Source organism: Salminus brasiliensis, chromosome 18 (assembly GCF_030463535.1).
Source record: "Salminus brasiliensis chromosome 18, fSalBra1.hap2, whole genome shotgun sequence".
Lineage (NCBI taxonomy): Eukaryota > Metazoa > Chordata > Actinopteri > Characiformes > Bryconidae > Salminus > Salminus brasiliensis.
The window spans coordinates 32,926,930-32,951,730 of NC_132895.1; the positions used below are offsets into that span (position 1 = coordinate 32,926,930).

Below are 24,801 nucleotides of genomic sequence, written 5' to 3' on the forward strand. Positions count from 1 at the left end.
GGCCTCTCGGGGGATTAGTATTAGGATTGGTGCAGGGCTCAGATCAGGTCCCGTCTTGTCCTGTGGAGAAGGACGGCAGTGTAGCGTTTATCTGTAAGTGTTGACGCTTTGTCTCCAGAGTTACGGTCTCCTGAGCCGGGGCCGGCACTGGCTGTTAACCGTTAACACTGTTAACCAGGCCAGGCTTTAACAGCCCTCTGTGGGTGGGTGGGTGTGTGTATTGCTATAGATGTGGGGACCTAGCATCCAGACACCTTCCCTATTGATTTCAGCTACTTTAACATGCACTGACCAGTGGAAGAGGAGGCAGGCCACTGTGGAGCAGCCAGGCATGAGTCTGTAGCCAGCTTGCCCGATGCCATCCGGTAGATAGAGGGGGATAAAGCCCTTCAACACTGGGCTGTGGAGCAGTTCTGGAGCTCTGAATGCCATCAAATCCTCATAGCAATGTTCCAAAATCTCTTGAGTTGCTGCAAGCAACTCTGGAGGAGCAGGTGTCCACATACTTTTGGACATTTGGTGCACGAACACACTAGTATCACCCAACCAACCACATGGGCTACCATGCCAACCAGTTGGCAATGGCATAGCAACCACCATAACACCACCTTGTATAATGTAGCAAAAACCTGTGAACACTTTAACAACACCACGGCAACATCTCAGCTCCACTTGAAATGCCATAGCAACCACCATAGCATCCACCTGAAATACCCTACCAACTGCCCTGTAGCAACCACCTGGGATACTGTAGGAGCCACATAGGAACACTTTAGCAACACCATAGTAACCGTCTTGAATGACCACCTGAAATACCATAGTGACCATCTTGGCAACGCATTGCACCCACTTTGGGACATTTTAGCAACCACTCGAAATACCTTACCAACTGACCTATAGCAACCACCTGGGGCACTATAGCCCCTCCCCCTCCCCACATACCTTTCCACTTTCACCTAAAGGGTGCAGAATAAACATGCCCTGAGTGAGTCACCGGTGTGTGTGTGTGTGTGTGTGTGTGTGTGTGTGCAGATACATGTCAGAAGGTCAACCCAAGCAAACGCTAGAGGAAATTCAACAGCTGGGTTTCATGTTCCCGTAAGAGTGAAGAACAGCCCATGGGGCGCCTCTCCATGATCTGGACAGCTTCCCCAAACATCTTCATCTCATCTGACCGTCAGACGTTCCTCCTGAAGTCTTCTTCTCTGACTATGGGCTCTTCTAAAAAAAACATCAAAGCCACCCAAGTCAGGACTTCAAGGTAGCTAATCTGCTTCTTGGAGAACCCTGGAGACAGTAAATGAGGGCTGCAGATGAGATGGGAGCTTGGATAAGTTGCTGAGCTTTGAGATATCCCTCCCCAGATGTTTTCTGTAGCTGGAACAGCAGGCCGAAACTCAATGTGTTGTTGATGGTGGTGTTTTCTCACGGTCTGAGCACTTACTCATGACTCGCCTCTCTACAGGAGCCGCTAAGACAGCCTGTCCTCGTCACCTCTGCTGAGAGACAAACACTCTGAGAATAGACGCATTGCGGCGGGATGTTTCTCTCGGAAGGGGGGGGTGCTCCAGAGTTCAGACCTGTGTGTTGTTTGTTTTCTGTTCTCTGTATTTCAGTCCCTGATCTCCGTCTTCTCGAACCCTCTCTCCCTCCGAGGCGCTTACTGTTGTTCTGTCCAGCAGGTTTAGGGAAGTCCGAGAGATGACAGCTGAACTAACCACCCTCCTACGCTTCATCAGCAGGCCACCTGAACGAGAGCCAGAGCAGACACCCGGAACATGCTCGTGTGTGGCCGGTAAGGGTAGCTCAGAACGTTTTGTCCATGGGTTCCACGTTGGTCCCATCTTTGAAACTGTGGAGGAACCTCTCACTTTTTTAGGAGAAAAAGGTTCCTTGATGGTTCCTCAAAGCACCTTCATAGAGGTTCCTTATACTTCCTAAACGTTCCTTATACTTTAAGGAACAGTGTGGGTTCCAGATGGCCATGGGCTCTGAGTGGGGGACCTAGTTGTTCTGCCCAATTGGGTCCCATCGCTATACAGCCCTCCTTAATCGAACATGGGTCCCATCTAGGCCCCATATGTGAAACCCAGATGGGAACCATGTTGAACCCGCTAATAGTCTCATTACTGCAGACCCTGGTGGACATCCATATGTGGGGCTAACCTGGAAGGTGGGGCATGTGAAGAGCTGGGCGTTCCCTTCCTGTCCCATAGGCAGCGTTTATCTGTCCGGTTTCCGGCCGACCCCTGCATGGCCCCAAATCCCACATGACCTCACAGTCACAAGCACACATAAAGGACAGTCCGACAGTCAGACTGTGAGTCACTCTTTTCCCCACTTCCTCAGTCTGTGTGTAGTCTGCCCATTGCGCTCATTCCTGGAATGCTTTAGCGGGAAAGAACATACGATCAGCTCCATGAGCTCAGAGCCAGGCTGTTCTCCTAAGGAACAGCTGGAATCCCTGCTTTCCTCACAGCCATAACATCCTGAATCCCGAATGAGTTACAGCACAGTTGCTCACGAGAAAGATTTGCGAGTGGGTTTGTGATTAAAACAATGTGAAACGGAGGGACAGTCGTACACAGTACCGCACAGGCCGGCAGAACGATCCGGAGCTGGAACTGTGCCTACTGTGCTGCTCCTAGGTGGTTACTGAGGTGCTGATAAGTGGTTAATATGGTGTTACGTTGTGTTTGGTTATGGTATTGCTAGGGTAATCCAGGTGGTTGGTATGGTATCCTAGGTGGTTGCTATGATCTTACTAAGTGGTTGCTATGGCATCCAAAGTGGTTGCTATGGTGTCCCAGGTGGTGGCTTGGGTATTGCTAAGGGGTTATTGTGGGGTTTATTTCTACACTTTTGCAATGTTATTCCAGTTGGTTGCCAAGGTATATAAGGTGGTCACAATGGGCTTACTGAGTGGATGCTATGGTATTCCAGGTGGTTGCTATGATGTTGCTAGGTGGCTGCTAGGCAGATGCTATGGTGTCCCAAGTAGTTTATGAGGTGATGGGAGTGGTTGCTTGTGTATCGCTAGGTGGGTGCTAGGCAGATGCTATGGTGTCCCACGTGGTTGCTATGATATTGTTAAGTGGTTGCTAGGCAGATGCTGTGGTGTCCCAGGTGGTTGCTGAGGTGATGCTGAGTGTTTGCTTGTGAATCGAAAGGTGGGTGCTAGGCAGATGCTATGGTGTCCCAGGTGGTTGCTATGATATTGCTAGGTGAGTGCTGGGCAGACGCTATGGTGTCCCAGGTAATTGCCTGGGTATTGCTACATTGTTGCTATGGTCTTCCAGGTAGTTGCTATGGTATCCTATATGGTTGCTATGGTTTTGCTAAATGGTTGCTAGGTAGTTGCTATGGTGTTTGTTGTGGAATTACTACATGCCTGCAATGGTATCCTGGTTAGTTGACTTGGCATTCTGTGTAATTGCTAAGCAGATGCTGATGGTGGGTGCTGAACTGCTCCAGGTGTTTGCTTGCGCCAAGTGGTTGCTGTGATGCCTCAGGTGGTTGCTAGGGTGTTATCAGACACAAACTGTCTGAAGAGGGGAATGGTCCGACCCGATCCGAGAAAGTGAAAGAAACGACATGTGAAAACAGCTCAGACCCGAGAGGTGATTTCAGCCCTGAGGAATTTGACTGGATGGTGGCATTCCGGATGTTGGGAAAGAGAGAGAGAGAGAGAGAGAGAGAGAGACAGAGAGGGAGAGAGAGAGGGAGAGAGAGAGAGTGGCAGCAAAAGAGGCGAGCACTCGGCAGCTCAGAGCGATGTTTGTTTATAGGCAGTCGACGACTCCATGCAGACCCCCGCCCCCCTTCAACACAGACGAGAGGAGGAGGTGGGTTGGCTTCCACCGCGCTGCTGCTCTCAGAGCCTCTGAGAGCCCCTCTGTGAACGCTTGGTGTTCAGCGCTCTTCAGTGTGACAGGACTGAACTAGTCGGCGCAGACATGGGAAGAGTTCTCCTGGCGTTCCTCATGGCTTCGCTCTTCTCGGGAATCGCGCAAGGCAGAGGTACAGTTGGTTTTTTGACCATTTCAAGCAACCCATGGATTGTAGCTTGTGTTGTTGAGAGCTGACGGCTTGCCTCCTTGTTATAGTATAGGATGGTACGTGAAGGTTTGGGCACCCCGGCTTTAAATATCTCGTCCTGTGAATCGCCAGGCGAAAGATCCGAAAGATCTCCGAAGGTTATGAATTTAAAGATGAAACTGGTCTTTTTAAGCAAGATTTCCATCGTTGACACTTTCAAAATAACAAAGAAGAAGGTGAGAGGCTTTCAGTGAGGCTCTATTTTTTGGGTACTGAACAACTTCCCTCCTGGCTCTGTGAGGGCCACTGCAAAACCTTCAGCTTGCTCCTCCTGAGGTAGTCCTTCTCCTCTTTTCATCGTCAGCTTTGTGAGATGTTTGAGGTTTGCTTCCAGAGTTTGCTGGGATTTAATCCCATCAAAATTCCCCCTGCCACTGGCTGCAACACAAGCCACACAAAGCACGATCCACCCATCCCCATGCTTAACAGTTGGAACGGTGTGCTTTTCATAAAGTTCTGCAACCCCTTTTTTTTTACCTCCATGACGTCCACGTGACGTGTTTCCAAAGTTCGTTAGGATCATGAGGCAGGGAACCTTCCAGAACCCAGGCTCTGGCAGGCAGAATGACCTGGGATTCAAACCAGCGATCCTCAGGTCACCTCCAATGTTCCTGTAAACTGACATTGATGGATTTTGAAGATCAGGTTGTCTTCTACTAACTTGACCAGGGGTGCTCAGACTTTTGCATATTGCTGTCTAAATGGGTGTGTTGATTAAGGGGTTAGCAACGAGGGGCTGGGACAGGTTTCCCTGCTCTAACAGACCTACCAAGCCTGGCAATTAACAGGTGAGTTGAATCAGGGGTGCTTGGTGCAGGAATCCGGCCCTCCAAGACCGGAGTTGCCCTTCCCTGGCTTAAGACGTACGTGGCGCAAGTTTGATGGGTTTAGCTGTACCCGATGGACCTGTTTTGTACCTGATGTGATGTTTTAAGCAAGTTATCATGATGTTTATTAAGCCTGAATGACTGAGCAGCTTCAACAGCAGCCGACCCCTAACCCTCCTCCCCTTTTAACCAGGGAACAAGACGGAGAAGAACCGGCGGAACCGGACGGACTTTATCAACCCGAGAACGTTCAGGGGCCAGACCATCCCCATTCAGCTCCCTCTCCCTCCAAACTCCACGGAAACCCAGACTCGCTCGTCCTCGTCATCCTCCTCCTCCTCCTCCTCTGGAGTGGTTGACGTGCAACTGCGGTTGCTCAGCAACAGCACTGCCCTGTACCTCAAGGCCCCCCTGAGCACTCGGGCCATTCCGGCCGCATACATCCTGGCCATCGTCGTTGGGATCCCTGCCAACGTCGCCATCTTGGTGACGATCGGGTCCAAGGTCCGGACGGTGTCTTCAGCCATTCTGTACTGCAGCTTAGCGACGTCGGACCTGCTCCTCCTCCTTAGCCTGCTGCTGAAGATGCACTATCACTTCTCTGGCAACGACTGGACGTTCGGAGAGGCGGCCTGCCGCCTCACCACCGCCTGTTTCTACGGGAACCTGTACTGTTCGGCACACACGTTGGCCTGCATCAGCGTGAAGCGCTACCTGGCCGTCGTGCACCCGTTTTTTTACAAGAGTCTGCCCAAGCGATCCTGCACCGCCTGGGCCAGCCTAGCCGTGTGGCTGGTGTTCTCCATCGCCATGGTGCCTGAGCTGCTGGTCCGCCAGAGTTACAGGATCCCTCAGCTCGGGATCACCACCTGCCATGATGTTCTCCCAGCAGATCAGAGCAGCTATGCCTTTCTTTTGTACTACAACCTGGGCCTGACTTTGCTGGGCTTCCTGCTCCCCCTGATGGTGACCGCGGCATGTTACGCCTCCATCGTCTGGCAGCTGAACCGCTCTCACCATGACTGGAGCGTCTACATCAAGGCCAGCACTTTGGTCTTCTTCATCTTCGTCCTTTGTTTCGGGCCCAGCAGCTTCATCCACTTCCTGCACTACGCGCGACTCTACTCGAGCGGAGCGGAGAACTTCTACGCCTACTTCAACGTGGCCGTGTGCCTGTGCTGCCTGCACAGCTGCTTGGACCCGTTTCTGTTCGTGGTCATGTCCAGGACTGCGGGGACGAAGCTCTACTTCATGACCCGCAAGGGGAAAACCCTCAGCATCTCAACCTAGATCTACTGGCCGACCCGACATTCTGACAGAACTGATAGTCATGTTTACCGATCAGCCATAACATGGAAACCCCTGCCAGGGGACGTGAAGACCAGCGGCTCCTGTCTGTCCCGATCTGTTAAGCGGCGAGTGCCAAGAACAGTAAGAATCAGAGACGCTACGACAAGAACCAAACTGTGATGTTCTAGACCACTGGGTCAGACGGGACATCTCCACAACCTCAGTCATTGTTTGTTGGGTGTTCCAACAATGGTGTGCAGAGCTCCAAGGAAGGAACCAAGACAAGGCACCTTCAGAGGCCGCAATCTTGGGCAGGTTCGTTTTAATGTTATGGCTGATCTGTGTATCTGATCGACGTACCGATCGGCGTCTTCTGGTCTTCTGGAAAAAAGGGAGGCGTCTAAAGGTCCAGCCGTTGGCTCCAGACCGCTGACCAGAGCCAGCAGCCTTTACACAGAAACAAATCACCGGCCGTGTGAATAGCCCGGACTGAAAAGGCCACACCGGGCTGCCTGGACCGTGATGTATGTTTGTTTGTGTGGGCCGTGGAAGAGAGAGCGGTGGGTGGGAGGGGGTGGGGGGTGGGGGTTAGCACAAAGCTAGCCTTGTTGATCAAGGTGCCCCTTGTACATAGATCCCTAGCTGTTGTCCAGAGGCTGTGGTCATGCCTCATGCCCGTAATGCTTTAAACATGTGTATAAATGCTCTGTCGCTAAGCTAAACCCTACAGCCTGCCTTTCATGCCTGTTTTCATGGAGCTAGTATCTCTGAATTACACGTCTGAATCTAATCATTTGACCGGTCACCTGTGTCATTAAACTGTTTTTGAAGCCTTTTGTGATGAAGCGACTGCTTTCTTTAAATGGACGCTTTGCTGGGCAGCATTAGGCAACAGCTGTTTACGGTTGTTTGCCACCGACTTCTGTCCAAACAGGCAATAAAGGAACACAGTAACCTCAGAATATTATGGGATAACCATCTTTAGCTCGGATGACACTAGCGAGACCTCGCGACTGCTCCACAGCTCAGTGCCGGGGGGCTTTACACCCCTCTATAGCCCTATAGCAGGTTCTTCAGTGTCGATCTGAATGCACTGATTCGAAGGGGTGGCCACAAATTTTTGGACATGTGTACGGTATCATGTCGAGGCCTACACGTCTTAACAGTCAGGGCTGTGTTCGTTTCGGGTGCAGGTGATTTAATGCTTTTGGTGGTGGTGGTGGTGGTGGTGTTGGGGGGGGGGGGGGTTCAGCAGAGCCAGCGCTGCTCTTGGCCCAAGCAGAACTGAAAAGGGTAAGTGGACTGGAACTAACTCTCTGAATCCCTCCTATGAGGGAGATTTAGATAACCTCTAAACAAACCCAAACAAAAAAGAAAAATTGGATTTATAAATAATAATTATTATGACTGCCTTTAATACTGTCTGGCACTTGAGGAACACCATAAATGTATGAAACTAAAATACATAAAAATCTAAAAAATAAAAAAGGCAGATAAAAAAAAGACGATTACTGTATAAAATTATATATATATATATATATATATATATATATATATATATATATATATATATATATATTATAAGTCTATATAAATATATATTAAATATATATTATTATAAGTCTGTGAGTAATAAAAGAAAAGCTGAAACTGTTATATTTTAATATAATATAAATATATTATATAATATTTTAAGTAAATGAAACGTAAAACGACCTTCCTGAAAAGTAACTAAATAAATTATACTGATGAAATTAAAATCGTAAGAATTATGTATAAAGCTTAAATATAAGCTATGCTTTTCAATGCAGCTTTTAAAAATTAAAAGTCCCACCCTGACGACTTCAAATCGTGCAAAAAGCCTATAGGTAAGTACACACTGCAGTACTGTGAGTAGTAAAAGGAAACAATAGTGTAAAAATAAAAGTGTGGATAAAGTAAAAATGCTTACAAATATAATAAGAAAAGATGAAAATATTAAACTTATAATTTAAACAAATAAATCAATATCAACATCAATATCAATACGTCAAACGTGCTCCTTAAAATTGAAAAAATCCATGACGGTAAATAAAAGTATTTTAGTAATTTTATTTTTTAATTAAATCCAAAATATCGTGTCACATATACGTGCATGAGTGAAATTTGTCAACTTTAATTTTAGCATTTATTTTCGTGCGGCTTTTATTTTGAAATGTGGTGGAGCTCATCAGCTGAGCGCGCCTGACGTAGTTTGTTTGGCACGCTCGCGCCGCCGGTCACCATGTGCTCGCTTTACTCCGCTGTAAAATTCACTAATTCGGAGTAATGTCCGGGTTTAAGTCGCTGAATCCGGATTCTGCGCTGTTTTGCAAACCGAATTGATCCGAAATAAAGCGGCGCACGAGCGAAGACTGAGGGGGAGGCTGCCGGAGCACATGCCCGGACTTGTTTCGGCCGGTGCTTCGCCCCCCATCCGCGTGGACCACATGGACAAGATGGACAAGATGGACAACAGGGACAACAGCTTCCCAGCTCAGCTCTTCCCTCATTTTTACCTGGATGGTCCTCCTGAACTGGAGCCCAAGCACAATTTTGACGGCTGGGGCTCCTATGGGCAAATACTGCGCGGTCACGCGGACCTGGCTCAGGTATAAACACGCATGGGTCTAGTTTAGCAGCTTAAGGTGGTATTTACCACCTTAACTAAAACCCGTGGTGATGATTGACACCAGAGTCTAGAACCTCCTACGTCTTCTGGTTCTCCCGTGTTTTCTAAGGTTTGCATGACAGTCCAGGCTTGCTAGGGTGCTTAGCATCACTGTACTCTTTATGTTTGTGCAATGCATGCTGGGTATTGTAGTCATACCACAAATATTTTAGATTGAGTGAGTGAGTGGTTGTTTGTATGCATTGACCCCCCCCCCCCCCCTTGCTATTAAGGCCTGCTGCTATTACTACCACCACCATGTTTAACAGGGTGAGTTAGCCGCCTCCCAGGGGGTCTAAGGGTTGCGAATGTGTGTGTGTTGAACTGTTGCAGTGTGGGACGGAGGGAGCGACGCTGCTGGGGTTCAAAGGCCAGCATAAGATGGAGGGCGAGCTGTGGATCCCCGTTGAGCCGGTGGTAACGCCACTGCTGCCCCACAATTCAGGTAACGTCCTGAGAACCGTGTCCTCACCTGCACGTGAACCTCAAAACCTCGAACCTCAAAACCTCAACGCTGCTGTTCCTTCTTCAGAAGGTCACATCCAGTAGAACCAAAACAGAGCTGGGAAACGGGCCGATTTCAAAACCCCAAAACTGTTACGTCACAGTCTCGACTCACCTGACTGTGGCTTTTCCTGAGGAGCAAACGGGAATCCGTGCTAGGCTACAAGCTAACGTTGGCCTTTTATTGTCGCTTATCTCCAACGTCTGGGCTAGCTGGACTGCCTCACCTGAATCCGACTGTAGCCCAACACACCTACAGCTCATATTTTCAAGTAGAATGGAGTCAAAGGCTGTGTTCAAGGTGACTAGCGGTTAGCAGTGTTGAGGCTCTGAGCTAAGCTAACTCACTGATAGCTAAAGTGTTCCTTATCCCCAAACTCTCATTTCCACCTTAAGCAATGCAGCAGTTCTTCTGCTGTTGAAATGTACACACTAACCGCCGCACTTTTTAAGGTGGAGTGGAGAGTTAGCATTAGAAGCTACCTTTAGCTTCTGTTTTGGCTGCTAGCTGGTAACGTCGCCGCTCCTATCGGTTCTAATAAAGCTCGGTTAGGTTCTTCTCACTGAAATAAGGTCACAGATGAACCCTGTCTGGGGTTCGTCTGCAGCAGGATGGGGGGAGGGGTCTAATGAAGTACTGTGTGCTTTCTTCCCCATCCAAGCTCGCAAGATACCCTCAGGCCCACCTTTCAGTCCAGATGACTTCCCAGAGCATGTAAGTCTCAAATCCTGGCTCTGTGGCCGTAGCGTCTGTAGATGAATTAACGGTGATGTTTGTTTATTTATTTGATGTATCAATTGATTGATTGATTGATTGATTTTTTAAATTTTATTTTAGATGAAGCATTTCTACGTGCATCACTGCATGGATTCCTTCTCCACCATGGGCCGTCTGCTTGGCGAGCACTTCAACTTCCGCAAAGACCGATCACGTAAGGTGTGCTTCTGACGTCCCGTCACCGCCTTTAGCGTTTCTTCCGTGGCGGCCTACTTTACACCACTCTTGAGTCGTGTTTTAGGTCATGATGTCCGAATTCCTTCTTGTTCCCCAGGATTGCGTCAGCATGGGCAGAATGAAGAACCTAGTACGAAGGTTGAAGTATAAGAAGTAAGCAGCCCTCCTATCTATCCAGCGGATTTTGTGGTGTTCCTCAGGGTTCGATTTTGGGCCCAATGAAGCTGATGTTAATTATGGCAGTAGTGGGAGTTGCATACAGGGTCTAAGGGGTTAACGTGATGTACGGTAAGATAGGCTGCGTCTCAAATGGCTCCTTAATCCCTACAGTAGCGGCTTCTCCCATAGTGCGCTAGGGAATATCGAGCCGTTTGGGATTCAGCCTGGGTAAGTTGGAAGTGTCATTTTTTTTTTTTTTGTTGTTTTGCAGGTGTGAGTTCGAGCACGCCTCGGAGTACGTGCACCGCTACCGCCGCCTGCTGGAGGACGTTATCTGTGACGTTCCACCAGGCCTCCTGGCTGAGCTCCTTCACGAGGAGTTGACGTTTCAGAGGGAGCAGGAGCAGTTCTCTCCCGACACCACCGGCGGCGCTCTGGGTTGTGTTCCCCTCGAGGACTTTAGGGGTCAGAGAGAGGCCTGCCTGATCTATCCCAGAGGAGAAGCGCTGGACTCTCTCAGTATCCTTCACTTGGTGGTTCTGTACGTGGGCCAGATTTGACCTCCTCTCTTTTTTTTTTTTTTTAGCCCTTAACTGCACTTCCTCAGATTTCCACCGGGTGGTGCTGGAGTTCAGTGAGGGGAAACCCAGCGTGGACGTGAGCAACGAGCCTCTGGTGTATAATCTGAACGGAGCGGTGCGGCAGATCAGCGCGGCCCGAGTGGACGACGCAGGTGGGGGTGGGGGGTGTTCGGTCAGTCGTTTGGCTTATGTGTGTGCAGACGCTGTTTGTCCAAATGTTTGTGGACACCCCTTCTAATGAGCAGATCATCACCGATGTATCTATTGGCACCATGCCTCCTAAAGCCAAGTGTGGGATTTAGAGGGGTAAAAAGCCCCCTTCCCGACATTGAGCCGTGAAGCAGCGGAGGAACCATATTCCTTTAGAATAACAACTCTTCTTGTGGCTGAATGCAATCAAACCCTCCTCCAAAGTCTAGTAGAAAGCTGCCTTCTTCCCTGGACAGTAGAGACAGTTACTCCAACAAAAGCAGGATTCATTTATTCTATTTTTTTTTTTTTTGTAAATGAGCAGATGTCCCAATACTTTTGTCCAAATGTTTTGTGTGTATATAATATATGGACAAAAGTATAGGGACACTTGCTTAGTCATGGTTTCTTCCAAAATCAGTGTGTATGTATATAAAATACTGTGTGTGTGTGTGTGTGTGTGTCTCCAGCTCAGGTCGGGGTGCGCTCGGATTATTTCTGCGCTGCGTGGGCAATAAAGGATGGTCAGCGCCCGCGACCATTGGAGGTGATCCAACTGAAGAAGCGCTGTACCAGCCTCAACGTCAGGTGTGTTCTGAGCGCCTTCCTTCCACAGTGTGTGTGAGTGTGTGAGTGAGAGAGAGAGAGAGAGAGAGAGAGAGAGAGAGAGAGAGAGAGAGAGAACAAGAACAAACACTGGACGTTATGGTTCTGAAGACGGCAAGATAGCAGCGCCCCCATGAGATGTTTGTGACCTAAGCAGCACCTCATCCTGTAATCTTTGTGTGTGTGTGTGTTTGTAGCCCTCATGTTTGTGGAGAACTTGTGGTAGCCAGCGAGAGTGGAGCTGCCTATCTTTGGACTGTAGGAAAGCGGTAAGTGTGTGTGTGTGTGTGTGTGTGTGTGTGTGTGTGTGTGTGTGTGCATGAACATTACGTGCAGAACTGATATGTCTATCACCGTGTCGTAGCACAGCGTGTGCCCTAGAAGATACACTGAGACTCGAGACTGGCCTTCACTGACTTGGGTTTGGCCTTCAGACTGGCCCGGCCCGGCCTGTACTGACCCGACCTGAGACTGGCGAGTACTCACTCAAGAGACAACACAAGACTGGACTGTACTGACCTGACCTGGGACGCAACCTGAGACTGTACTGACCTGGGATGCGACCTGAGACTGGACTGACCTGACTTGAGACTGGTCTGTACTGACCTGGGATGCGACCTGGGACTGGACTGTACTGAACTGACCTGGGACTGGCCTGTACTGACCCAACCTAGGACTGAACTGTACTGATCTGGGACAGGCCTCAGCCTGTGCTGACTCTGCCTCTGCTGACTCGGGACTGGACTTGAGGCTGTCCTGTAATGCGTTTTGTGGTGGGTGATCTTTATGGTCCAGGATGCAGAAGGTTCGAGAAGAGAAGTCCAACCTGTACTTCAACGGCAAGTCGGCGTGGCGCTGGTGCGAGTTCTCAGCGCACCCACGGGTGATGGTTTTTGCTGACCGGACAGGAGCAGAGCTCACGGACAGCAGGGTATGACCCCTAACATCCAGGTGACGTTTTGGTCCCTGTACGGCGGACGTCCTGCCTGGCTATTGACTGATTTTCTCTTTCTGCAGAGCAGTGACTGTTCTCACACACTGTTCCGGATTGGGAAGACGGCCGGCTGTAAAAGCGGGGAGAGGGTGATCGTATCCAAGTATATGGGCGAGGTCCACGCCTACCACCACCTCATCACCACACAGGTACCCCCACCCCCAGGTTCCCCTCCTCCTGTACAGTTAGTTTTGGAGTGGCGTGACAAAAGTATTGGGACACCCCTCTTAATCACTGTCTGATTCAGTCCCGTTCAGCCTCAGCTGTATAAACTCAAGCCCCTAGCCGTGCAGTCTGCCTTTCTTACACACGAGTGAAAGAAGAACGGGTGGTTCTAAAGAGTTCAGCGTGGTTCTAGATACTCCCCTAGATACTGGTTCCAGTGGTGTTATTGAACAGTGGAAGCGTTTAGGAGGAACCACAGAGAGAGAGAGCTTTGAACAAAGGGTCCATTTTAATGCCTATGGGTTGTGGAGGTGTCCCAATACTTTTGTCCGTACTGCATATGGTGCAGGATCACTACCAAGAGAGCTTGGAGATGTTTTAATGGACACCACGACTAAATGAAGCCTTACAGCCCAGATCAGCAGCTTCACGCTGTCCGGCACATCATGGCTGAGCTCTGTACACTGATTTTCTGCTTCACGTCTCTCCAAAGACCGCAACCAAAACAGGACCGGAAATCCCTCAACCCCCACCACCCCCCACCCCCTTCACACATGGCTGACTCGAACCGAGCCCGAGAGTCAGGCATGATGTGCGAATGCCCGACTGACCAAATGACCTCCGATCTCCGCCCGCTCTCTTGCAGTTCTCGGCGTACGTCCTGGACGAGCGAATGCCCAGCATCCCTGCCCTGAAGTGGGAGCACATGATGGAGTCTCCTCCGTGTTTCGCCCAGGTTTTGCCAGCGCTCGGCTCGAGCACCACCTCCAAAATCCTGCTGGGAGCTCGGGGAGCGCAGGAGACTGTGCTGCTGCAGTATTCAGGTGGGGGGAGGCGGCAGGGCGTCCTGCAGAAGCACCTACACTGTTGAAAGTATGAGATCCTTCAGGAACTTTTGGAGGTTCTTATGGAAACGTTCACCTGCACAGTTCCAAACTGAAGAACCTCCAAAAGTTCTTCCCATAAAGCGGTGGCCACAGCCCTGCTACCTCCCGGCAGATTTCAACTCCAGACCTAATCGAATTTCTGTGTGTGTGTGTGTGTGTGTGTGTGTTAAAGGGGGACGTGAACAGCCATGTCAGTCCGACAGCCCGGTTCAGAAGCTCTGCAGTCCGTGCGAGAGCCTGAAGCTTCAGCTGCTCCCTCACGAACGGCACAAGGCGGAGAAGAGACTGGCGGTTCCAGCTGCAGGTGAGCGTCCCTTCATCTACGAAGTGTTCAGAGGGGTACGGTACGGGGTGAGCACCACTGACCGCGTAGGAGCACCTTGTAGTAGTCTTTAACGGTCAGGACCCCTCACAGGACCGACCATCACATTTGGGAGGTGGGTCATTCTCAGCACTGCAGTGACCATGACTGACATGGTGGTGATTATGATGATGTTGAGTGAGAATAGTCCACCATCCAGAAACATCCAGCAGGCAGCGTCCTGTGGACCGCCGCTAGCACGTCAGTCAGTGTCCCTGCAGTGCTGGGAGTACTGACCCACCACCCAAATACTACGGTCGGCTCTGTGGTGGTCAGTCCTGTTTCTGCAGAGAAACAGATTGATACGGTCTGGAGTCATCAGGTCAGGGGTGGTCATAACGTTGAGTGATCTGAGCCTCCTTTTGGTTTCTCAGGCCTGACGGCAACCCAGAGCGATGACTTCCTGGCGGTGTTCCAGTTGACGGAAGCTGGAGACGTATTCTCCCAGATGCTGAAATTACATTCGGACTCAAGCGGCTCCCGCCCAGATCCCTCGGCACCATCCCGCAACGTGGATTCAGCAGAATCGCCATCCATCCTGAACTCGTCCCAGCAAGCACAGGCCTCTGTACCGGAGGAAGAACCAGCCGAGGAACCTCAACAAGACGGTAGACGACAAGGAACGTCTGCTCCGTCCGACGAGGAGCAGCTTTCTGACAGCGATTTTGAGCGAGAGCTACGTCAGCGCATGCTAAGCCAAGTAGAAGTGGTCGTCAACGATGTCCAGGACGGTCCTCACGCTTCCGATACAGAAGAACCTGCTTCCGTTCCTGTGCCGTCCATCCGTGGCGCTCGTCCGGTGAGGCCAGCGTGTCCGGAGACGCCTAGCGAAGAACTAACGCTTACCTGGAGCAGGTGGCTCGAGTCCCTGCTGGCCGAGACCCTGGCAAAGAAGCGAAGCTTAAGACATAGGAAACTGGAGACCAGTGATGTGATGCAGTTCAAAGGTCACTGCAAAGATCGGCTTGAGGAGGACAAGTTTCAGAGCTTGAGGACCAGCCTGACCGATGCCCTGAAGAGCAAGAAGCTGCTGGTTCACGGGGGCACCTGCTTGCCTGCTCTGGACATCACCCCCGTCCCAGGCACAGTGGACGCCTCGGACTGGCAGGACGACCTGAGCCAGCGGCTGAGCGCCTCTTGGGCGGGCGGGTGGAGGAGCTGGTGGGAGGAGAAGCTCGGCCTGAACCGAGACTCCAAGATCCAAGCCCTGCGCAGGAGACGCAGGCAGGAGAAGCGCGCCAGAGCCCGAACCCGCGTGGCACTTTCCGGAAGCTTCACTTCGTCCGTCAGCTATCAGGACAGCCTTTCAGGGTGGTCTTCGGCTACGAGTCAGTGTCTGGGATCCGACTCGGAAAGCTTCCCGAATTCTCAGAGCGCTGCGGAGGACGGCCCGCTGTCAGAACCCGAGACGCTACCCAGGAGCCCCGTCGTTCAGAGGGTACCCGAGAGCCAGGCCGCGGAGGGTTCCTTACCCGTCGTACCGTCTCCGAGAGAAGAGCTTGGAACTTGTAAGCGCCTGGAGCACGTTTCTCCGTCTCAAACCCAGCAGGACCTCCCGGGAAAGACCTCGACGGTCGAGGCTGGCTCCACGTCTTCTCCCTTAATGCTGTTGAAACAAGAGCTGTCCAACCAGCTGAAGCCAAGCCTGCAGCAGCAGCGGCGGCAGCAGCAGCAGGACTACCTCAGCTCTCTGTTCAGCTCCCAGGAACCTTCCCAAGACCCTGGAGAGGTGAACGACGACACCCCGTTGGTTTCCTCAGGAGTTGCGCCGCTGCAGCGTTCCAGGATCACCTTGGCATCGCAGCGTCCGTCCCAACTCAGGCCGGCCTCCCAGGCCTCCCAGGCCTCCCAGCCTCAGAGAAAGAAGTCTCGAATGGGATTCTGAGAAGGTAAGACTGGGTTCTTCTCACGTTAATTGTTCTCAACGGTAACGGTGCTAGATAGTCTGCCTCCTAGTTCCCCCGTCCTGCAGGCGAGGCTTCGGCGCTGCGGCCGTTAATCCCTGGGCGACATTTGGGCCCATTGTTCGCGCCCATCGGTGCAGACCAGTCGCTCGGGCTCTCTGGGCTCCAGCACTGTGAAAGTAGGCTGTGAAGAGCCTCTCTCTGAAGGGCAAGCCTGGTTTGATGGCATACGTTGCTGTGAGGTTGCCGTGGCAACTGCGTGTGCGAGGTTCAGGACGAATTGATTGAATTGAGGTTTGGTTGTAGTTCCTCCCTAATGGGTCATCCTCCGGAGTCCTCCGCTGAATGTGCGCTATTTGGACAAAAGTATTGGGACACCTGCTCATTTATTCACGGTTTCTTCTGAAGTCAGGGTGTTTGAGTAACTGTCTCTGCTTTGGAGGAGGAGCAGCATTGCTGTGAGGATTTGATGGCATTCCTGGTCTATTGGCAGTACTTCTCTAGAAGGGCTGGACAAGCTGTGTGTGTGCATTTGCACATCTGTGTCAACAATGGGTGCAACTTTTGGATGTATAGTGTATGCTAACGTGCTGTTGATTGTATTTTAAGAGGTTCTTTAGCCAAATATGCTAATGTTGCTAAAAAATGGGGGGGGGGGGGGGTCTTGCTTAAGGATCTTCCAAACATTCTTCAGCAAACTATGCTAACATGGCTAACAACAGGAAAATGATATTGCTAATTATTTAGCCAAATATGCTAACGTTGCTAATACAAGTTAAACGCTCCTGTTATTGTTTAAGGGGTTCTTCGGCCAAATACGCTAACATTGTGGAAAAAAGCTAACAAAAAATATGCTAATGTTGCTAACGACAGGATAGAGATATTGCTAATTCTTTAGCCAAATATGCTAACGTTGCTAATATACAGAAAACGATCTTGCTAATGGTGCTTGTTTCCTCAGGCAAGTGTGCTAACGTTGCTAATACAAAGAAAACAGTCCTGCTATTGATGAAGAGCTTCTTTAGCCAAATATGCTAACGTTGCTAATACAAAGAAAACAGTCCTGCTATTGATGAAGAGCTTCTTTAGCCAAATATGCTAACGTTGCTAATACAAAGAAAACAGTCCTGCTATTGATGAAGAGCTTCTTTAGCCAAATATGCTAACGTTGCTAATACAAAGAAAACAGTCCTGCTATTGATGAAGAGCTTCTTTAGCTAAGTGTGCTAACGTTGCTAATACAAAGAAAACAGTCCTGCTATTGATGAAGAGCTTCTTTAGCCAAATATGCTAACGTTGCTAATACAAAGAAAACAGTCCTGCTATTGATGAAGAGCTTCTTTAGCCAAATATGCTAACGTTGCTAATACAAAGAAAACAGTCCTGCTATTGATGAAGAGCTTCTTTAGCCAAATATGCTAACATTGCTAATACAAAGAAAACAGTCCTGCTATTGATGAAGAGCTTCTTTAGCTAAGTGTGCTAACGTTGCTAATACAAAGAAAACAGTCCTGCTATTGATGAAGAGCTTCTTTAGCTAAGTGTGCTAACGTTGCTAATACAAAGAAAACAGTCCTGCTATTGATGAAGAGCTTCTTTAGCTAAGTGTGCTAACGTTGCTAATACAAAGAAAACAGTCCTGCTATTGATGAAGAGCTTCTTTAGCTAAGTGTGCTAACGTTGCTAATGTAAGGCGCTGGCGTAGGGAGATGTGAGGGAGAGCGTTAGCTTCAGGGCTTTGTTGTGTAGCTGATGGTTTAATGGAGCAGTAATGGCTGCTGGTGAAGGTCAGAAACACAGAGGGTCACGGCGCTCGGACCCTTCACGCTCCACGGTTCGTTGATGTTGAGGAGTCCAGCGCGTCGAGCAGTGCAGAATCCTGGGCCATGCCGGGCCATGCCGGGCCGGGCTGCAGGAGCGAGGCCCTTCCCTCCTTTCTTCCCTTCTCACAGTCGGGCCTTTGTCAGGGCTTGTGCCGGGGAGAGGCCGCAGGCTCGCAGACCAGCTGTTCACACGTCACAGGTTTCACCATGTCTGAGGAAAACAGCTGAGTGTGTGTTTGAGCAGTGGAAAATAAAGGGTCACACTTTGCCCTGGATGGAAGTTGTTGAGCAATCCGTCTCCTTTTGCTGCTGAGGCTGATTGCAGACGGCCTGGGAAACGCCCTGACTTGTTTACGGCCTCAGATTCAGGAGTCTCAGATCGGCTTGGTGCTGGATTTCACTGCGTTTGCTAGTGACTGAGCCGGAAGATCCGAGGCCGGACTCACAGAAATAAAATAATAATTTTATTTATTTATTTTTTTTACATTTCACTTCAAAAAACAAACTTAAGGACAACATGTATTGTTAAAAAAAATAAAAAAAAACATATTTTAGGCTGAGTTCTCTAAAATGATCAGTATAAACAAAGCTGAATTACAAAAAGCCTAATTAAACAGAATAAAATGTGGAGATAAGTGTTTTTGCTGTTGGCCGTTTCATTAACGGTCATTTCCAGCTCATGTTTACTGATTTTTATTTTATTTATTTATTTATTCTAAATTTGAAAAAAAAAATTCTGTTCATAAGAAAACCTTGAAGTGTGTCGTAAGATAATGTTTGCGTAAGTTAACTTAAGGCGTTTAATAAATAATAAGTTCTATATAATTATATAAATTTAAATTTTGATCTTTTTATAGATCTTAGAATTATTTATCAATTTTTAGTCTGAATGTTGATCCTTTAATAAATATTATTTATATATATTATATTAATTATTATATATTATTATTTATAACCTATAATAATGTTATTTATCTTTTGTAAATCCAGTTTGTTTTTTATGCCATTCATTTTCCAGCTGCAAATTAAAACCCAAGAGACAGAAGTTTCAAAATATTGATTTTTTTTAATATAACATGACAAAAATAACAATAATAAATAAGTTAATATCTACAAAGATCTATACAGACTTTTTTTGTTTTTTACATTATACAAATTTACATTTTTTTATCAACATTTTTACATTTTATGGCATTTTTTTAGACTTTGTTTTTGACACACACACACACACACACACACACACATTCACCACTTATTACTGTTACTCCATACAGACACGTTTGTGCTAACTTTAACCTAACCTTCTAAGTTGGCAAGTGTAAGAGTTACAACATTACACTCACATACATTCCCATGCACACACACACACACACACACACACGCACTAAACACAACCTGGATGTCTCTGAACCGGTTGAACACATTCAGAATGGTGCTATAACCTTTTTATGGAGGGTGCATAGTCCCCGCTGCCGCTTCCCCACAGTGCTCGCTACGCGCAGCTGTGCAAAGTACGGTCCTGCGTGGTCTCCTAACAGTCTGGTCGATCTCGGCCGTGTTCGGCTGCAGCTCCTGGAATGTTGTGACGGGTCTGAGCGGATCTGACGGCGCACCAACGGACTAAAAACACTAAAAACGTCTTAAAGTCTTTTTTTTCTGTTTTGAAACAGACGGTGAGCCGTTTAGCTGCCTGCTGTGTGCAATTCTGTCTAACTTTTAAAAAGCACAAGAGAAACGGAAGAAGGATCGATGGTGGGCGCAGGTGCAGGTGTAGCGACCCACGTCACGTCAGTCGTGTAAAGACAATAGATGGTGTTGGGTTCTAGACGAGCTTATTGTATGGAACCCAGGCACAGTGGCTCTTTACTCGGGAGAGGTCTGGGTGGTTGCTGACGTTATGGATGGAAGCTAGATTAAACTTGTGGCCGTGGACCAGGCCTTCCTGTAGAGCGCTGGAAAGGCCTCCGATTGGGTAGCTGCGCTGCTGCGCTGCTGGTCAGGCGGTTCAGGCAAGCAGCTGCTGCTTGTGGGCGAGCTTGCGGAAGTGCGCAGGGAAGTAGGGCCCCTCTGCGTCGCTGCCCAGCGAACTGCTCAGGGACTCCTCACCAGAGCTCAGGTCCTCGCTCCAGTCCTCGCTAGGAGAGAAAAAAAAAGGGGGGGGGGGATGATCAGATGATTGGGTCATAGTATTCAATAATAATTATAATTAATAATATAAATAATAATAATAATGTGTTGTTCGCTAACAGTAGGCAGAGGTTGCTGCGCAAAGCCCTACACACCCAACACCATGAGTCACTCTCATGAGACGCTGTCTGGTCGTCCCACCACACCTATGAACCGTGGCGTATTCGGACCCACCCCGGAGGAGCCTGGTCACCGAACCCTATGCTGACTGCGCAGGGGGGCATTTACAGGTAGGGTCAAGGCTTGAGGGGAAAGCGGTCGTTAGCTACTTTAGGTAACAGCAGAGTAACCCATGGTTGCTAGGACCTGGCCGGTCACGCCCATCTGACACACAACACTGGCTGGAAACTAGAGAGGGCGGGGCGGAGTCAGGCTCGCGGCTCCACCAGTTCTCACCTGACGAGGCGAGACGGGATGAGGTGAGGCTTGGCGATGACGTGAGGGTGACGGAATGACTGGTGTGTGTGTAAGGTGACTGGCTCTGTTGTTGACATACTGTCCTCTGTAACAGGGTGGTTACGGTCGGCCAATAAGCCTGAAGTGAAACCGCAAGCCTGAGAGAGGGCGTGTTCTGAGATTCCCCTAAAAAATGATGCATTATTGGGAATCTTCTGGGGTTTTTCTTGCCCTTTGTTCTCCTATGGGCTTAGTTTTAGTTCCCCCCCCCCTCCTTTCGTCAGCTGTCCCGTTTTAAATGGCTCTATTGTATGTTTCTAAGGCGTGTGGTGTGATAGGGTCTGGGATAAGCACAGGATAAACTTCCTAAAAAAGGACTAGCAGGCAACTAGCTGTGAATTAAAGACCTTAATAGGTGTACTGGTCCTGAATGAGTGAGAGAGAGAGCTGGTAGATCAGCTCCAGTGGTGCGTTTCAGCCTTAATCTCAGCACTGTATGATCAGCAATAACCCCCCTCTCTATCCCTCTCTCCCCCGTGTATGTATGTGTGTGTCTAGGTGAGTCCTGTACCTCTCGCTCTCATCCCAGCTGGCCTCCGGGATGGTGGGCAGTTCGGGGACGCTGTAGTAGCTGCTGTGCAGGTTCTGGGCGGTCCGACGGGAAACGATCCACACCAGCTTCCTGTGGTCCGGTTTGGCACACTCTGGGGAGGAGTACTGAGCGAGGCACTGACCCACCAGCCCTCTCCAACGCTGGAGCTCCGGCTCAGAGATCTGCGCAGGCGCGAGGAACCGACAGAAGAGTGCTTGGTTACATAACAGTCAGGGGCAGGAAAGTTACTGATACACTTCAGGGGGGCTTTTTTTTTTGGGGGGGGGGGGTGTAAGCTGAGCTCAGCCCACTCTAGCTTGTGTGAGGATACTGAGCATGCCCCAGAGAAAGCTTGGGTCTATTTTTAGGGGCAGCTTGCATCACAGCTGGGGTCAAAAAGAGCTGCCCTACTTGTGTGTTCCAGACTGTAACGACTGGCCCAGTTATTATTCATATATTTTGTTAATCGATTAAACTAAAATCGTGACCCTAAGACTACAGTTGTTGTTGTTGTCGTCGTCGTCGTCTGCCGAATTTAAGTGGGTCATCTGCACCGGTTTACTGCGGGCTCATAAAGCAGGGGTCAACAGGGCTTGTGCTTTTACCCGTAGGTGTCTCTGAATGCGCTGGGCGATTTCCAGCAGGTCAGCACTCTGCAAGGCCTCGATCTCCTGGGTCAGGAGGGACAGCGCTAGCACCGATGGCTGGAAAGAGGGACACACACACACACACACACACAAAAAAGAGAGAGGGAGATAAGTGTCACGGTCAAAGTTAAAAGCCCTGGAGTTTCGAAGTCCGTCTCGTTTGCTGTGTCAATACTCACTTTTGCTTTGGAAAAAACAATCCGGCAAAGGCAGGCTTTGAGCTGGGCTTCCAGCTTGTCTAGGTTCAGGATTTCGCTCCTGGGAAAAAAGAAATCGACAGGACGGTTCTCAGTTCTCCACGTTCCAGATCAAGCAAGACATAGCAACACAAACAAGTGCCCAAAGCTCAGAGTGCGGCCCTGCCCGTCTCCGAGCTGTCCCGACTCTGGCGCCGCCAGAACCTTGCCCGCCAGTGCCTTACCTGTGTGAGGTATGCGAGAGTGCGATGGCGTGGTACAGGTGCAGGAAGGTTAAGGCTGTGACGGCTTTGAACTGGAAGTCCAGCTTCTCCGAGATGATCTTCTCCATCCGGCTGAGGTCGGACACGGTGAACTTGCACTGGCCGATGCGGATCAGCTCGTGCGTGGACGAAACGTCGCACTCCTCCTCCACCACCTTGGCGGCGATGTGGAGGCAGCCGATGCTGATGCAGGCCAAGTGTTTGGGTTGAACCTGCGGGTGGAGGGAGGCGCATTAGCACCTAGAGGATTAACACTCAGAGGGGCCCGCGACACTCTCGGCGGAGAGGCGTACCTTCATCAGGGCTAGGAACCTGTCCAGCAGATTGACGGCCAGGACGAAGGTCTGGGTGCTGTAACCGAAGAAGCTGGTCAGGCTCCAGAGGTCCTCTACTTTGGCGTCACGACATTTGGCTGAGATTCCCTTCCCCTGCTGTGGAAACGAGAGAGAGTTTGAGGGACATCTCAGAGATCTCCAGTCTCCTAAAGCATCTACAACCTTTTTTTATGATTGAGTGGAGGAAGGTGGAGGTGGTGGAGGATCTGCTGGTTTACCTCACTGGTGGACTCGATCAAGCTCAGGCCGGACTCCTTGGGGAGGAACTTGAGCTCCTGTTCGAAGTTCGCCTTCAGTTCCTTCATGAGTTTGAAGGCCTCCATGTCCAGACTCGGTCTTGTTTCAAGGCTACAAATCCTTTTAGAGAAGGAAAGAGGCCAAATTAGTAAAAAATACACCAAAAAAACACAAGTCTGGAGGAGCTCCACCGCCCTGCCTGCATTCAGCCAGAGGGCGGAGGGTCGGGATTCGCCCTGCCCACCTCCTCAGCTGAGACGCGGGGTCAGATTTCGCCTGTTCTCGCCCTTTGTACGGTGCAAAATATTAGCCTAGAAACACCATCAGCACGTTAAAAAGCGTGGATTTCGACACTGGTTCGTTTAAGAAGGTCAAAAAGAGGTAAATTAGAGGAGGGGAGGTCCGGAGAGGAGCTGGGGGAGACCTCCGGGCTTCTCCCTGTGGGGGAAAACAGCTCGTCGACGGCGGGGGAGGGGCCCAAGCACCGGGGCTCAGATATGCACAACTTCTCGCCTTAAAAACGAGCCAAATCCTCATTATTGACTAATAAATATATTTACGATATTAGCCAGCTCATATTTAGCGGGACAGATATTAGTTAGCTAATGTATTAGGGAGCTGAGCTGGCTGTGGACGAGGGGGAGAGCCGAGCCGAGCCGAGCCGAGCCGAGCAGAGCCGAGCCGTAAAAAGCGTAGCCAGCTCGCTAACGGTGAACAGACAGAGCTAAACAACATGATTAATACGAACACTTTATTTATTTATATTTATTTATTATTTTTTATTAATAAAAGACTAATTAAATCTTCTGATCTGAGCCAGTCGATCTGAACAGGAAGGGTTAAATGAACCCCCTCTGTACACAAAAACAACAGGCAGACAGAAAAGCTCGATCACCACGATCCCCAGGATACAAACGACCCGCACATTAAACATGTAAATGAATAAATAATAAAAATGAATAAGCCCTCACCGGAGCTGTGGACTAGATGTTCATGTCTCTCCTCGTCCTTCGCTGTTTCTCTTTCGGAAGCCTTTTCCCTTTTGTTGATGTCGCCCGTTGCCCCGCCCACACGCTTGCGTCAGAGCGGCCTGCACGTATGAAACGTACTATTGATTTTACGCTCGCGAGGCGATGTTTGAGTCCGTTCTCCTCTCTTAGACATATTTAATATATCTCACGTCGTTATTATTTTTTTTTATATAATAAAGGTGTTTGTCTTATTAACTCTTTCCGTACGCAGCGACGCCGTCTGTGAATACGGTCTTTTAACTGCTGCGATTGACAAGGCCACGGACCAATCAGGTTCGAGCACTGTTCAGCGTTCAAATAGTCCGCCCAAAATCCGCGCTCCTGATTGGCTGCTCTGCACCATGTACTCGGCCACCACTGGTCGGATTCTCATTGGCTGCTCTTTTTGTTGTTTTTCTGTCGTTGATTTACTTTGATTGTCTGTTTATGATTTATTTTAGACACATTAGACTCAAAACACACAATTATTACTCGAATATTATTTGTCACGAGTTGCAATTGTGAAAATTGGAAAACGTTTTGCCGATTGTCCTTTCATTAAAAACAACCGACTCGATCAGATCACACCGGGTTCGGTTCTATATCATTTATCCGATATTAATATCTGAAATTATGATCCTTTTTGAAGGATGTGGCCAAAAAAAAAGAACAGAACGAATTTGTGCGAAATTACTCCAATTTTCCAAACTTCGAAATCGCTACCACACGCATTATACCCTTTAATAGACCGAGGAAATACTCTAATATATATATATATATATATATATATATATATATATATATATATATCTAACACCGTATTGTTTGTGTGTTATGTTTGGGGGTATGTCTCTGTGCCATTTCCGAGGCAGGACCGTCGTACTGTCAGTCACCGGCCTCCTCCG

At 49.3% G+C, this 24,801-nt stretch overlaps 3 protein-coding genes across 5 annotated transcripts; 2 read left to right on the forward strand and 1 right to left on the reverse strand.

The window, feature by feature from the left end:
• Positions 1 to 3,829: 3,829 nt before the first annotated feature.
• Positions 3,830 to 6,768, forward strand: LOC140539331 (proteinase-activated receptor 3). Its single transcript, XM_072662027.1, has 2 exons — positions 3,830 to 4,020; positions 5,119 to 6,768. The coding sequence occupies exons 1-2, from the start codon at positions 3,957 to 3,959 to the stop codon at positions 6,213 to 6,215; spliced, it is 1,161 nt and encodes a 386-aa protein (XP_072518128.1). The 5' UTR covers positions 3,830 to 3,956; the 3' UTR covers positions 6,216 to 6,768.
• Positions 6,769 to 8,471: 1,703 nt separating this feature from the next.
• Positions 8,472 to 21,479, forward strand: taf1c (TATA-box binding protein associated factor, RNA polymerase I subunit C). 3 transcript variants are annotated; one of them, XM_072662024.1, is made up of 15 exons: positions 8,472 to 8,845; positions 9,238 to 9,349; positions 10,071 to 10,123; positions 10,247 to 10,345; positions 10,461 to 10,516; positions 10,794 to 11,041; positions 11,130 to 11,255; positions 11,763 to 11,880; positions 12,096 to 12,167; positions 12,694 to 12,829; positions 12,916 to 13,041; positions 13,704 to 13,881; positions 14,117 to 14,248; positions 14,680 to 16,194; positions 20,282 to 21,479. In XM_072662024.1, the coding sequence occupies exons 1-14, from the start codon at positions 8,633 to 8,635 to the stop codon at positions 16,188 to 16,190; spliced, it is 3,180 nt and encodes a 1,059-aa protein (XP_072518125.1). In that variant the 5' UTR covers positions 8,472 to 8,632; the 3' UTR covers positions 16,191 to 16,194; positions 20,282 to 21,479. The 3 variants fall into 3 exon arrangements, with proteins under 3 accessions (XP_072518125.1, XP_072518124.1, XP_072518126.1); XM_072662023.1 differs by having other exon boundaries at positions 21,174 to 21,479; XM_072662025.1 differs by lacking the exon at positions 12,096 to 12,167 and having other exon boundaries at positions 21,174 to 21,479.
• ccng2 (cyclin G2) lies at positions 19,141 to 23,961 on the reverse strand. The gene is made up of 8 exons (XM_072662029.1): positions 23,858 to 23,961; positions 22,868 to 23,006; positions 22,608 to 22,745; positions 22,276 to 22,526; positions 22,034 to 22,112; positions 21,813 to 21,911; positions 21,187 to 21,389; positions 19,141 to 20,167 (listed from the first exon to the last, which is right to left on the reverse strand). Exons 2-8 carry the CDS (start codon positions 22,970 to 22,972, stop codon positions 20,038 to 20,040), a joined length of 1,005 nt encoding a protein of 334 aa, XP_072518130.1. The 5' UTR covers positions 22,973 to 23,006; positions 23,858 to 23,961; the 3' UTR covers positions 19,141 to 20,037.
• Between the last annotated feature and the right edge of the window lie 840 nt (positions 23,962 to 24,801).